Consider the following 13838-nt stretch of genomic DNA (forward strand, 5'->3'; position numbering starts at 1 on the left):
TATCTGATGGCGCATCTGAATTTGGTATTAACTGAGGTAATAATCATTAAGTACAAGCATCTCAACATAATAAAAATCAAGTAGAAATAAGATTAGCTGATTACTCTAATTTTTTATTCAAAGAATATATATATATATATATATATATATATATATATATATATATATATATATATATATATATGTATGTATGTATGTATGTATGTATGCACGTAATTGTTTGTGAGATAAAATATTTCAATTTGGTGTCAATAATTCCGTTTTACATCTTGAACTAAGTTTCATCTTTGTGATTAAGATCTACCGGACGAGAAAAATAAGAAAAAAAATTTGCCACAACATTGACCAAAATGTTTTGTACTAATCTTTTTTTTTTTTTTTGACAAATTTGCATATAAAGCATATTTCATTTAATTTTCACTTTCTTTTTCTTGTAATGCAACTTCACAACACCGGCATTCAAAAGTTCATACCATCTCTGCTGAACATTATGATGGTTTTGATGGATCAACTTCATATCATCCGGAAATATATCGTAATTTTTTTATATGAACATCAGATATGATGTAATTATGCAACTACTTGCGAAGATGCAGTCTTATATGGCGACTAATTGAGCCTTATCGAAGCCCAATGTAACGTGAATTGGGCCTGTTCTCGGCCCAATATAATTTGCAGGACACTCTCACCACATGGTTTAATTAGCTGACACGCGTCCGCCCTCCCCCCAAATCAATCGCTCTCTGAAACCCTACCCTGTCCCATTTCGCTCTCATCCTCCTGCTCGCATGGCTGCCACCGTGGTCGAATCGATGGCGATTTCCCGCCTGGCCCCGTCAGCCTCAGCGCCGAGGGCGGCAGCCGTGTCCCAGGCTTCCTCTCCCCGCGGTCGTTGCGACACGAGGCTTCTCCCTGGCTTCAATGGCCTGAGGATGTCCTCGCGTGTTCGCCCGATTTCGCCCGCGAAGCGGCTGGCCGGCAGCTTGATGGCGGTCCGCCGCGGCGCCGTGGTTTGTGAGGCCTCGGAGGCGACCATCCAGCGTATGGTTTTCTTACCTCCCTAAGTTCTGTTGCCTTGAACAATTAATGTTTGTAGTGTCCCTCGGTGTAGTGGTTAAATTGGAGTGATTGTCTGTGGTTGTGAGCAACTTTTGGAGAAGGAATGTGGTTTTCTGGCATTAATCGCTGGTTTGTCTGGTTAGGAAAAGTTGAAACTATGATAATGAAGCACTTCTTTTGCTTTGTTTTTAGAGAGATATTATGCTCTCTGTTGCAGCATCATGAAACCAAAGTTTTTCGAAATTCCATCTTACCACTATAATGGTCTTCATGGTGGCAACTCGCTCTATTCATATGCCTGGGCATCATCTCTATCCCTCTCTGAGCATCTAAGTCAATTTCTCATCTATAAGAAGAGTCCTCTTGGCAACTTGATTTTGTGAATTTAGATATTATAGAAATTATTATTCTTTATTAAAGCAGCATTTCTAAATGACGACAATTCAAAATTTGACCTTTAGTGAAATTGAATACTATGATTCACGTAAAGGAGAAAACGAAAGACTTTTTAACGCAAGCTGATCCAATGGAATCGTCCATTAACAGTAATGTTTTTGTTTGAACACTTTACTGACCTTGACCTAAGGTGCAAGACATGGTTCATTGTGTAACAATTTTCAACCTTGAACTGAGGCCTAAGAACCAGCAGTCTGCTGTCCAGGAAGAAAGCAATTTCATTGCATTATAAAACTCAAAAAATCCTTTGTTAGCAAAACCATCAGCTGTCTTGTTTTCATGCTTCTGACGATTTCCATTTCTCTTCCCATCACTATTGTCTTATCTTTTACTAAATTATCCTCTGGAGCGTATAGAAAATATTGAGAAGTAGAAATGTAAAGAAATTCATTATCTCAATGTATTGACAAACAATTTGAGATAACTATTGGTTGTTGCCGGACTGGCATCTGCCAGTCTAAGGTTGTCTACCAATGGGAAAGTATTGAACCTATAAAAGGCACCTTCTTGAGTTGGAGTTTCAAATGATGCATGATATTTTAATGTTGTACTTTTACATTATCGGTATATAGAATTCATACTTGCATTTTATGTTACTGCACTTTTTTTAAAACATCTTATTCATAACTAGTTCATAATGATATTTATCTAGGTCCATCCTCTTTGCTTGACGTGCGTCCTTTAGCTGAGTGCGTGAAGTTCTTTACACATTTCTTGCCTGTGAACGAGGCCTAACTGTATTTTGAGTTCCACTAGAGCCACTGACCGCCTGAACCAAAGTGTAATCACCTTTACAAGACATCTCCTGATTCTAGACTTGGAATTATATGAGATTTTTGGAATCAGGAAGTTAGATGTATCCATCCTTAGTTTTTGTTACCGGCATCACAACTCTGTTGGATTGAAAGTCTAACCTGAAAGTTTGGAGAATAAGTTCCTCAATTCCTACTTAAGTCGTCTTGGATTGTAATTTTTGAACCTTGACCAACCTAATTTCAGTTAGAACTAAGTTTGTCGTAAAGATGGAGCGGGTTGGGTCGGTTTGAATCAGGTTACTTAGTTCATATTATCACCAAGTACTTGTGGTTAAAAGTTTAAAAATGATGCTGCAAACAATATATATTGTATGTACTCTTTATTCATGCATTGAGTTTAACTGGGGTAAAGTTAAGTTAATCTATGTTTGGCATTTGTTATGGTTGGACTTGGATTGGATTTTACACCAAATTCAATCAAACCCAAGTGGAAGCAAGGTTTAGATTTTCCAACCCTGACCCACCGTTCCTTTTTTTAATATTAAAAAAAGACCCTATTCAATCTGGCTCAATGATCTGATTGGGCCTGATGCGTTCAGCTTGTGCCAAAAGCCAAATAGCAACCTGTAATTGACTGTATTTCTAAGACACAAGGCTTTGCATGTAAGTTTGATTTTATTTCATGTCGCTGTGGAGTGGACACTTTGTAATAGTTCTTGTTGTAACCAGTGATTTAAAAAGCGCTAGGCGCCAAAAGGCGCCAAGGTCCAAAAACGCCCGAGGCGCTAGGCGCTCGCCCGAGCGAAGTGAGGCGCTAAAATATAAAAATATAAAATATAATTAATAAATATAATTATTTAAAATTTTAAATAAAAATATAAAAATATATAATATAATTAATAAATATAATCACATTAACAGTATAAATCTGTTGACGGAGAAACGAGGAAGCAGCGGCGAGCGGCGGCAGCGGTGAGCGGCGGCAGCGGCAGCAGCAGCAGCTGCGAGCGGCGGCAGCGGCAGCGGGAAAGGGAAAGGGAGCGGAAGGCGCGAGCAGCGGGAAGGCTCGCGGGAGGGCTCGCAGGAGGCGAGAGGGCTCGCGGGAGGCGCGAGCAGCGGGAGGGCTCGCGGGAGGCGTGAGCAGCGGGAGGGCTCGAGGGAGGCGCGAGCAGCGGGAAGGCTCGCGGGAGGGCTCGCAGGAGACGCGAGCAGCGAGAGGGCTCGCGGGAGGCGCGAGCAGCAGGAGGGCTCGCAGGAGGTGCGAGCAGCGAGAGGGCTCGCGGGAGGCACGAGCAGCGGGAAGGCTCGCGGGAGGCGCGAGCAGCGACAGCGAGCGACGAGATCGCGATCGGCAGCGGTAGCAGGTTAGGGTTGGGGTTATATCGGTTTAGTTGGTTCGATTGAACCAACTAACAACCGAACCAGGACCGAACCAGACCTAAAATTTTGGTTCGGTTTACCCAGGCGCTCGCCCGAAGCGCCCAGCGCCTGGGCTCGGGCGAGCGCCCAGGCGGCGCCTAATTGAAGCGCGCCGCCTGGGACATTAGCGAGGCGCTCGGGCCTCGCCTCGCCTCGCCCGAGCGCCTAGGCGAGCGCCCGAGCGCCTTTTGCAATCACTGGTTGTAACATATTTGTGAAATTTTTGATGAATTCAAGCTTAAGTGGCTTTGATATATCTTTAACTCAATTACGTTTGTTTGGCTTTTTAATTGAACTTTTTTTCTTTGTTTAACCACTTTTATCACCCTACCACAGTTCCTGAAGTATCTAAGATGACTTGGCAGTCTCTTGTAGTGGGGTCTGAGATGCCGGTGCTTGTAGATTTTTGGGCTCCATGGTGTGGTCCTTGTCGTATGATTGAGCCAACCATTGTCAAGCTAGCGAAGGCTTACGAAGGAAAGCTCAAGTGTTACAAGCTCAACACAGACATCAACCCCGACATAGCTACACAGTATGGTATTCGAAGCATCCCCACTGTGATGATATTCAGAAATGGTGAAAAGAAAGATGCTGTGATTGGGGCTGTGCCAGAGGGTACCCTTGTTTTGACAATCGAGAAGTTTGTAGTGAGATAGACACATTTGTGTTCTGGGTACTGGACTCTTGGATTTCAAAAGGCTATCATCTATGTGAGTCTGGGCAATTTTCTCCTTGTAATAATACTGTACATGGTGAACGATTTGCTCTAGTTGGATATCCTTCAATCTGCTACACTCCTAAGTGGAATTTGAAGAATAAAAGTGTTGCTTGGAATCAAACCAACTGCTGCTTATGCACAATGTTCTTCCCACATGAAATGTGGATGTAAAATTTTCATCCCTAACGCAAGAACATATCATGGAGATCTTTGGCTCCTATGAGGTACGTCTCTGGACTGGGTGGTGTTGGGTAACTTAAAATGAGTCATGGCATACATAAATCTGCTATCAGTTTCTAAGTTTGCCCCTTCAAAATTTATGTAGGATATTCTGCTATCGCTGTGCTGAATGGAATTGGCTAATGCCCAGAATGGTTGCTAGAATGGCAATGGCTCGGGTTTCTCAAGAACCTCATCCTAATCTAAAGTTAAAGCAGGTACGTTACCTAATTTCCTATTTGAATCCTCCTGTTTCGATTGAAGGATGTTTGACTACTGTTCAAGTAGGTTGGATTGTATCAAGTATTTCCTTGGCTCACATTATCAGTGATATTTTCTTACAGCTGTTCAAACACTGTCGGAAACCTAACCTAACCCCATCTATTTCTTTAGATCGAGTATCCGAACACTGTCTCTCGCCTCGAAATCATTTTTGTTTTTGTATAGCTGATGGGTAATTTTTATTGGTGCAGGATAATAAAGACTATATATTATACTGTCCTTGTGAATTGAGTGCGGCTGGTGATGCCTTTTCTGAGGGCTGCTTTGGGGTTCTCCACCGAACGATATATTGTGGGCCATACGGGGATTTTAACCTGCACGACTGCGCTGCATGTGAGTTTTGTTTATTTATTCCAGGATTATTTGACTTCACATCTTTCCACCTGTTCCCTCCGTCCATCCATGGAATCCTTATAATCCAGAAAACAAGCTTAGGGTTATTTACTGAAAGCTCCCAGTAAAATTATAAAAAAAATGGGCCTTCATATTTTTTTTTTTTTATCAGGGATATTTTTGAAAAACTTTAACCAAATTAAAATTATAAAAAAAATAATCATTATCCTTTGATTAGATTTAATTTTAGTTTTTTAGAGTTGAATTGATTTTTTTAAGATGAATAAAATCAAATTGGTTCAACTATACTCTAATTATCCAATTTGATTTAATTGATCCCTAAATTATCTTTTAATTTTTTATAAAATATTCTCTCACCTTCTCCATCTTCACTCTACCTCCTCCTCTTTCTCTCTCTTCATCTTCTTCTCCCATTTTACCTCCAATTCTACCTATGTTTTCTCTCACTTTGCCTCCCACTTTTATCTCCATCTCCTTCTCTACCTCCACTATCTCCTCTCCTCACTCTACCCCCACTCCTCCTCCCTCTCCCATTAGCCTTCTTTTTCCCTACCTCCCCCTATCCCTCCTCTTCATTTTCTTCCTCCTTTACCTTTTTCTAAACCTCTACTCGCTCCGTCCCCTCTTCCTCCACCTTCTCCTCCTTATAATTTATCTAGAAAAGTTAGTACACTCAAAATTACAATCGGGTTACACTTGAGTTATATTCATTGACAAAATATATAAAAAAATATATATTAATTTATATATAGAAGTATTCTAAATATATCGTAAAACTAAAAAATTCAAGTTATTCTAATAAATTATATTAATTTTTATATAAAATTATCCTAATTTATCTAAAAAAATCATTATACTCGGGTTATACTTTTTCACAAGATATATTAAAAAATATATTAATTTTTATATAAAATTATCTTAAAATTCTTATGAATTAGAAACATATCCTAGTAGTTTTAGAAAAGTTTGGATTGATTTAGTGAAAATTAATTCGAGTTATACTTGTTCACATATTCAATAAAAATAATTTCTTAAATAAGTGATGATACCGTCTAGATTTGTAGTGTGACTACTTAGGGCTAATACTCTATTTAAAATTTTTAATTATCATAAATTGATAAAAAAAATATATATAAAAAAGTGATACTAAATATCTTATAATAATGCTAGTAGTTCTAAAAAAATTTAGATTGGTTTGTTAGGAATTAACTTGAGTTACACTCTCATAGATTCAATGCAAAAATATCCTATTTAAAAATTTTTAATCACGCTAAGTTTATAAAAAAATAAGAAAAATAATATTATATACCTTAAAATAATGTACTAATAGTTCTAGAGAGGTTTAGATTGATTTAATAAAAATTAACTCGAATTATACTTGGTTATACTCTATCACAAATTTAATATAAAATACCTTATTTCAAAAATTAATCATCCTAAATTCATACAAAATAGAAAAAATAATACTAAACATATTAGCATCTCACACTAGTATTTTGGAAATTTTGGATAGATCTGATGAAAATTCAACGAGTTATGTTCAATCATAGATTCTACCTAAAAAATATCATATTTTAAAAATTAGTCATCATATATTCATAAAAACAAAATGATACTAAAGATATTATCATCTCACGCTACTAGTTCTAGAGAAATTTGGATAGGTTTAGTGAAAATTCAATGAGTTACACTCGATCATAAATTCAACCCAAAAATATTCTATTTAAATTTTTATCACCCTAAAACCATAAGAAATTAAAAAAAATGATACTAAATATCTTTGAATCACGTGTCAATAGTTCTAGAAAAGTTTGGATTAGTTTAAAGAAAATACCTTGGTTACGCTCGAGTTATACTCGGGTTACATTCATAAAATTGAGAAAAGTGATACTAGTAAACATCATGACCACATAAAATTTACACAAGACATTCAATTTTCACAAAATATTAATCATGTTACTAATATTACTCTCATTGTAAAATAATAGTATTAAGAACATATTACCAAATATAATATTCCAATGTTCAAATATTTCAAAACAAAGTAAGACATTTCATCAAATCTCTCAGTGACTAGATACAGAATAATAATCATCCAAAATAACATTTGTAATCTACCAATCTAAACAATGATACTAGGGATATCAACGAGACAAGGTGAGAAAGGTAACGCTTCTCTTATCTCCATTCTCATCTCATCCACTGTCCCTATCCTTGCCCTATTCCCTATCTAGATAGTATGAGGGCAAGGATGGGGAATCCCCATAAGGTGTGAGGAACTCATAAGTTCTATGTATCTTTCCAATTAATTTATTTTTTTTTAAAAAAAATAAAACTTCTATCAAACCTAATTAATAATATATATATATATATATATATCATAATTCATGAGAGAAATAAGGGACAGATGGGGGAGGATCGAGGAAAGAAACAAGGAAGGAGGTGAGAACTACAATGATCGACTAAGTAGAGCTATGGGGTGGACGAGGGCGATTGTGTTGAGGAGGAGAGAGAGAGAAATTGAGGGGCTAGATGAGGGGGAAAGAGGGAGGAGGGAGAAAGGAGTGTGTGATAGAAAGAGAAGGAGAAAGAAATAAGAATAGCAAAAAATCATTGTTGTTGTTTACTATTCATCGTTGTTTACTATTCATCGTTTGTAGTTGCCGATCGTTAGAAGAATCATCATTTGCAAATGGTGAGAGAACTAATAAAAACAAAGTCAAACAATCACTATGGTGTCTCATGCGATTAAAGATTGAGCACATGCAACCCATGAGGTCACGAGGAGAAGATGTTATTGTTGAATGAATAGATGTTTTATTGGACTCAATTGAATCAAATTGTTTTTAATTGAATCATAATCATTTCAATCAAGATTCTCCTAATTTAATTTAAATAATGAAAATTTGACCATCTAATGTTTGGGTTCAATATCTTACCTTACATATAAATAGGTCGAGAATAAGTAAAAGGTGAGGAGTGTTCTATTCATCCCCGCCTCTTATTTGCACGGATAATATAAAATATCTACCAACCTTATCTATTTCCCCATCCTCGTCCCCTTAGGTGTGAGTTTGCATCGGTATAATTGACATCCCTAAAATGATATATCTCTTTGGATAAAATTAATTTCTTTGTCCATCAATAATCATTATAATTTATCGATATCAATTAATCAAACACTTAAGAACCTTCTAGACAAATGATAGATATCAAAACTATTATTGGGAAATTTGAAGGCGGATCTTGAACTATTTGTTAAGAGGGAAGTAACAAAAATTTTTGTCGCTCAATTCATTTTCGCTATCTTTTCTTTTCTTTTCTTTTTTAATATTCCGATTCAAGTTTTTTTATCTTGACAAATATCGATCTGATCAGGTTTAGTAGTCTGCACCGTTTTCTATTTTCATTTAAGGCGGCTATCTGACGAGGGAGACTTAATTATCTTGTTTGACCCGCCGTGGTTTTCGATTCTTAATGGGAGGATGAGCAAAGCAGGGATTAGTCCTGTCCACAGATTAGGTGGTCGTACTCTCAGCATCCGGTGGGTGGCCAGCACTGCAGACTTCGATGAGTTGCTACTGGCGTTCGCGTCTCCCGAGGAGGTGGCCGGTCGACGCCTCACATGGCCCCATCCGCTGCAGGTGCGAGCGGGATAGGAGAGAAGAGAAAAGCCCTCCCGACGGTGGGTCCGCCCATTGGGTAGAAGAAGGATTGCTTTCCTCCGACGGCAGTGCGGCTTCGCCCTGCAAAAGCTTGGATTAAATGTCAGCGAAAATAGTGGGAAAGGGACGTTGTGAATGGCCATCGCTGAGAAGGTGACGGAGATCGCAACGTCGTTTCAGTCAATAAGAAAGGCGATGGTTGGAGCGACGTAACATCAACACTCGGCTACTTGGGACTCATAAATCAGGCTCGGTGACGTCCAATCAATTCATTCAGTGTGACACACACCGTCCAACCAACCCCCCTGAGAGCCGCCGCTCATCGCTGAATCATGCGTTCATACATACCGCCCACAGATTAATATTGTGCACGTCGACGACGCAACAAAAGAAGACACGAGTTGTGGAACAACTATTGGTGGCCAAATAAAATTTAAATACTCTCAATTTAATTAAAAAATAGGACTTTTTTGTTTGTCTGTTTTGCTATTATTCTTAGATGATAATGAATAAATATAAATTATATTTCAAATGAATATTGGTAAAAAAGACAAGTATTTTAATCACCATGCAATAAAAAGAAAATACAAGTAAATCGTTCTTTTTCTTAATTTTGATTTCCCTTCTCCTCCATTTCCCTCCTCCTCCTATATAGACGGCATCGCTGTCGAAAGGATACGGCGCGGACGAACGACTCGGCCTCGGTCCGTCGAATATATCAATCTCATAGTTAGTCTGGTTCAGAGCAAATCCATTCGAACGAAAGAGAAGAGACGCCTTCCCCAACGGCCCCCCATCGCCTTCTCCGCCTCCAGAATGCGGAGGAAGGGATCCCAATCGGTACGTCGTTGCCACAAATCTTTCTTTTCTCGTCTCTCTTGTTTCGTGGTGGATGGATCGAGCACAGATGACTTGTTGATCCACAACCCTAATGACGAACGTTCGCCATTCCGGTCGTGTCTTTCGCAATGCGTGCTTCTTTCCCCCCCCCCCCCCCCCCCCCCCCCCCCCCCCCCCCTTTTTCTTCTTTGATTTCTGATCGTTCTCGTACGACGAGACGAAGGGTTCGTTCCCGATTTCTTTCTTTGCTTCTGGTGATCTTCTCTCCAATTAGATTCTTAAATCTTTTTTTGATGTGAAGGATTCATCGACTGCGTTCTCGAAGTGGAATGCGTTTGGATGAGCCAGTTCTTCATAATTTGTTTGTCTTGTGGGTAGAATTTAACAAGCTAAAGATATAAAAAAAATGAATGCATTAATCAGGTCAAACATCAATTCGATTTTGATTAGGGGCATGATGCTAAAAATATGACCCACTCTTATTTGGATAATAGTAGGTTATTCGTTAATTTATTTGGGCTAGCTTTGAATGGTTCATCCAATTCTTAGTTAATAAAAATATTATTATTATTATTATATAAAGTAGCATAAATATGAAAAAAATAACTGCTAAGAGCTTGGCTTTAATAATTTACAAGATGGTAACTTAGGTCGATTCCTCTTCTAATTTATGATGAAAACAAAAGTCAATAATTATCACAAATCTGTCAAAAACGAATTTTTAATCATTTTTAAGATCGTGTTAATCCTGTTCAAGTGGTTAGCACTAATAATTTATAGAAATAAAACTGATCCATTGGATCTGATTCAACTCATTCTTATAATATATTAGATTTAATGTTCACATTGGACTGCCTGATGGTTGGATTTCCTTGGGTTTGGACGGTCAAATCTGGTTCTTATAAATAAGTATGCTATTTACGATGACTTCTCGAATGATTTACGATTGTGTCAGTGGTTGAAACCTAAGGCTTGTTATTGTTGTTGGGTAGGTGGAGGAGGACTCTCCGATTAGGTAGGCTATTCTGTGAACTGCATAATCAAGTGACTGATGCTTTATTTTAGGAACAGAGACAAAAAGGATATACAGTTGTGTTTGTATTTGTAGCCCAAGCTGTAGAGTTACTCACTAGTTTATATGAAAACAAATATAAATGACACGTTAGAATTCATAAATAGTTTTCGAGATCCATAGTAGCTCAATCAAAATCTTTTTATGGTTATTGTCTTTTCTGATAACTTTAGTTTCTGAAATTTATGATAAACTAATCGAAATCTATGATTGAGAATATTTTTACTTGTAAGATGATTTTTACTGAAATATGTATCTTTTTAATTCATTGAGTTTGTTTTCCAAGCTTCACTGAGTTACTGAGTTGAACTGCTGGGTTATACCTGTATCCGTAACATATACCATGGCAAATGATTCAAAGTTACTTGGTAATTTTGGAAGTAGATATTAGATTAATATTGTATTAAGAAAATGGCACAAGTAGGTTTTTGTAAATGCAGTTATGTGGCTTTTCTTCACGGTTACTTGGTAACTTTTAGAAGTAGATATTAGATAAATAATTTCTTAACAAAAGGTTAGGTTTTCTTAATTGAAGTTTTGTGCCTTTTGTTGAATTAAATGTCTGACCAAAGAGTCATGAAAAGTCAGAACCAGATCTGAGTAAAGGACTTGTAACAGTGTTTTGAAGTCTCTCTCTTGTCTTTTTCTTGTGCCTCCAGAATCCATAGGTAAAAGCTGATGTATACTCACTCCCTGTTTTGCTCCAGAATAACTATCTTGAAGGGTTTGTTGTTTTTCTTACAGTCATTTATTATTGACTTTGCCTTCTGAACTTGTATGTATTCTTAAGCTTTTCTTTCTCTCTTATCCCTACCTTTAGGTATATTTAAAATGTCCCAATAAAATAGCCATGCTAACCAAGTAACAGCGGACATAGGATGAAAATATGACATTTAGAACCAAAAGAAGAAGAAGAAGAAGAGTTCATTAGATCTTTTAGGTGTAATGCGTTAGGACCTTCCAGCTAAAATCAATAAAGCTCCGTTCATATTGAATTGCCGAGACTGAAGACTTGGGAAGATAAAGTCTGTACAAATGACGTATCGAAGACTGTGGTGTGGGGGGCTGTGATAAATGACTTTGTGATTGTGTGCTTTCTGGTCAATTGATGCATCCTTTTTTTGTCCGTTTGATAGCGACACTTTCTCATCTCGCTGCAGCATTTCCTTTTTTTTTTCCTCTGCAACGTCTTGATAAGCACAATAATTATCTCAACAACTCACTCTCTAGGATAATGACTTGTGATCGTCTGCTTTGTTATCCATATACTTTCTTATGAGGCTTGTGATAAGTAAGGTGGGTATGGCTCTTCATATTATTAATCTTGATTGGTTATTGGTGAGTTTACATAGTAACATGACATCGAGACCTGATACCATGAGATATGTGTGTGTGAGACAAGTAGCAGTGTTCATCTTCTAATAGAAATATGAGTCCATCTATGTATATATATATAAATATGAAAAATATATAAAAATGAAAGAGGATAGATAGGCAATTGGGTTGCCATTTGGTCCATCATATCATTTGTGTGTTTGACCTCCTACCTTCCTGCTTTGGCTTCACTAAGTGAACGGTAGGTGCCGCAGCTGATGCTCATGCTTAACAACCGGCTCCTACTTCATCATGGAGGACCACATCCAATGGCTTCCCTTTCAGAAGGTTGAACCTAAAGATCATGATGCACACTTGTCATGATTAAAAACAAAAACAACAAATATTTTTTATATATACGGATATGTCTATCCATCCTTATCTATTCATAAATCTAGATAATAAAACAACTGATTCTTTCTTGGGTGTTTTACTTTCAGCCCTGCGTTCTTCCCATGCTTAGATAAGGAAGCAGGAGTTCGTCTAGTTTTCTGTGCACCAGACAAAAAAGCCTTCGGCCGTGGTCTTGCCCAGAGGAGAGCTTGTTTTGTTTGGGCTACTTGTTCGATCTTGTGTCCACCGGGCTGAAGCGACATGGACGCCCACCGGGTAGCCGAAGCGCCACTCCCGACGGCGGAACGCCGTTGCAGTGACGAGCCTCGGAACAAGTGCGAGACGGACGCGGGCGCGCAGGCCTCCGCCAGCGCGTGCTTCGACTGCAACATATGCCTGGACTTCGCGGTGGAGCCGGTCGTCACTCTCTGCGGGCACCTCTACTGCTGGCCATGCATCTACAGGTGGCTGCAGCAGGCGGACGGCGCCGCCCCGCAGCAGTGCCCCGTCTGCAAGGCCGCCCTCCACCATGACGCCCTGGTGCCGCTCTACGGCGGCGGCCGCCACGGCGCCAAGAAGCCCCGCCCGGACCTCGAATTACCGCGCCGCCCGCCGCCGGCCCACCCCCCGTCGCCCGGAGCGAACGAGGAACAACGGTACCCGGAGACCCGACCGTATTCTCGCCGTCACCACCAGCACCCTAATCACGGGTGGGAGTACACGTCGGGAGCGACGAGGGTGATCCACTCTACGGCCGGCGGGCTGCTGGGGGGGTTGGTGATGGCGGTGCTCCCGTGGGTGTTCCGGAATCAAGAGCGGCCAGGCATTTACTACTCGAGTCCTTACCACATGGGCGGCGACGTCGGCAGCGGCAGGCTCAGAAGGCAGGAGATGGAGCTGAAACGGTCACTCCATCAGATTTGGCTCTTCCTTGTGTGCTGTGCCGTTGTGTGCCTGCTCTTATTCTGACAACTCTTGTGCGCGTCAAATTTTGGTGAGGGACTTGGCGGAAAATATTTACAATGTGAGTGCAAGAAGCTAAATTTGAATTAATCTAATGGATAAAAATAGAAGATGATGCTTATATTTATGTTAGAGGACTTAATCATATTTAGATAGATTTTTATTATTAAAAGGATCACGCAAGATGATGAATGAATCAAATCATTCTATTATTTATAGTCAAATCAAATATATATGTTTCTCCTTAGATTATTATTTATAGTCAAATCAAATATATTAATTTGTAATAATCTAAAATTAGATTATGCCGCTGCATCATTCTCCTTAGA

General features: G+C 39.0%; 3 protein-coding genes across 5 annotated transcripts; all 3 read left to right on the forward strand.

Annotated features, from left to right (window-relative positions):
* Window positions 1-717: 717 nt before the first annotated feature.
* Window positions 718-4483, forward strand: LOC135638263 (uncharacterized). Of its 2 annotated transcripts, none has more exons than XM_065151310.1 (2): window positions 718-1041; window positions 4026-4483. In XM_065151310.1, the coding sequence occupies exons 1-2, from the start codon at window positions 789-791 to the stop codon at window positions 4343-4345; spliced, it is 573 nt and encodes a 190-aa protein (XP_065007382.1). In that variant the 5' UTR covers window positions 718-788; the 3' UTR covers window positions 4346-4483. The 2 variants fall into 2 exon arrangements, with proteins under 2 accessions (XP_065007382.1, XP_065007383.1); XM_065151311.1 differs by having other exon boundaries at window positions 4065-4483.
* Window positions 4484-4492: 9 nt separating this feature from the next.
* LOC135638264 (uncharacterized) lies at window positions 4493-5406 on the forward strand. Its single transcript, XM_065151312.1, has 3 exons — window positions 4493-4631; window positions 4733-4844; window positions 5100-5406. Exons 1-3 carry the CDS (start codon window positions 4627-4629, stop codon window positions 5367-5369), a joined length of 387 nt encoding a protein of 128 aa, XP_065007384.1. The 5' UTR covers window positions 4493-4626; the 3' UTR covers window positions 5370-5406.
* A 4184-nt stretch (window positions 5407-9590) lies between these two features.
* Window positions 9591-13636, forward strand: LOC135637730 (E3 ubiquitin-protein ligase RMA1-like). Of its 2 annotated transcripts, XM_065150487.1 has the most exons (3): window positions 9591-9767; window positions 12429-12501; window positions 12654-13636. In XM_065150487.1, the coding sequence occupies exon 3, from the start codon at window positions 12808-12810 to the stop codon at window positions 13513-13515; it is 708 nt and encodes a 235-aa protein (XP_065006559.1). In that variant the 5' UTR covers window positions 9591-9767; window positions 12429-12501; window positions 12654-12807; the 3' UTR covers window positions 13516-13636. The 2 variants fall into 2 exon arrangements, with proteins under 2 accessions (XP_065006559.1, XP_065006558.1); XM_065150486.1 differs by lacking the exon at window positions 12429-12501.
* The last annotated feature ends 202 nt before the right edge of the window (window positions 13637-13838 follow it).

Source organism: Musa acuminata, chromosome BXJ3-5 (genome assembly GCF_036884655.1).
Source record: "Musa acuminata AAA Group cultivar baxijiao chromosome BXJ3-5, Cavendish_Baxijiao_AAA, whole genome shotgun sequence".
NCBI classification, from domain to species: Eukaryota; Viridiplantae; Streptophyta; class Magnoliopsida; order Zingiberales; family Musaceae; genus Musa; species Musa acuminata.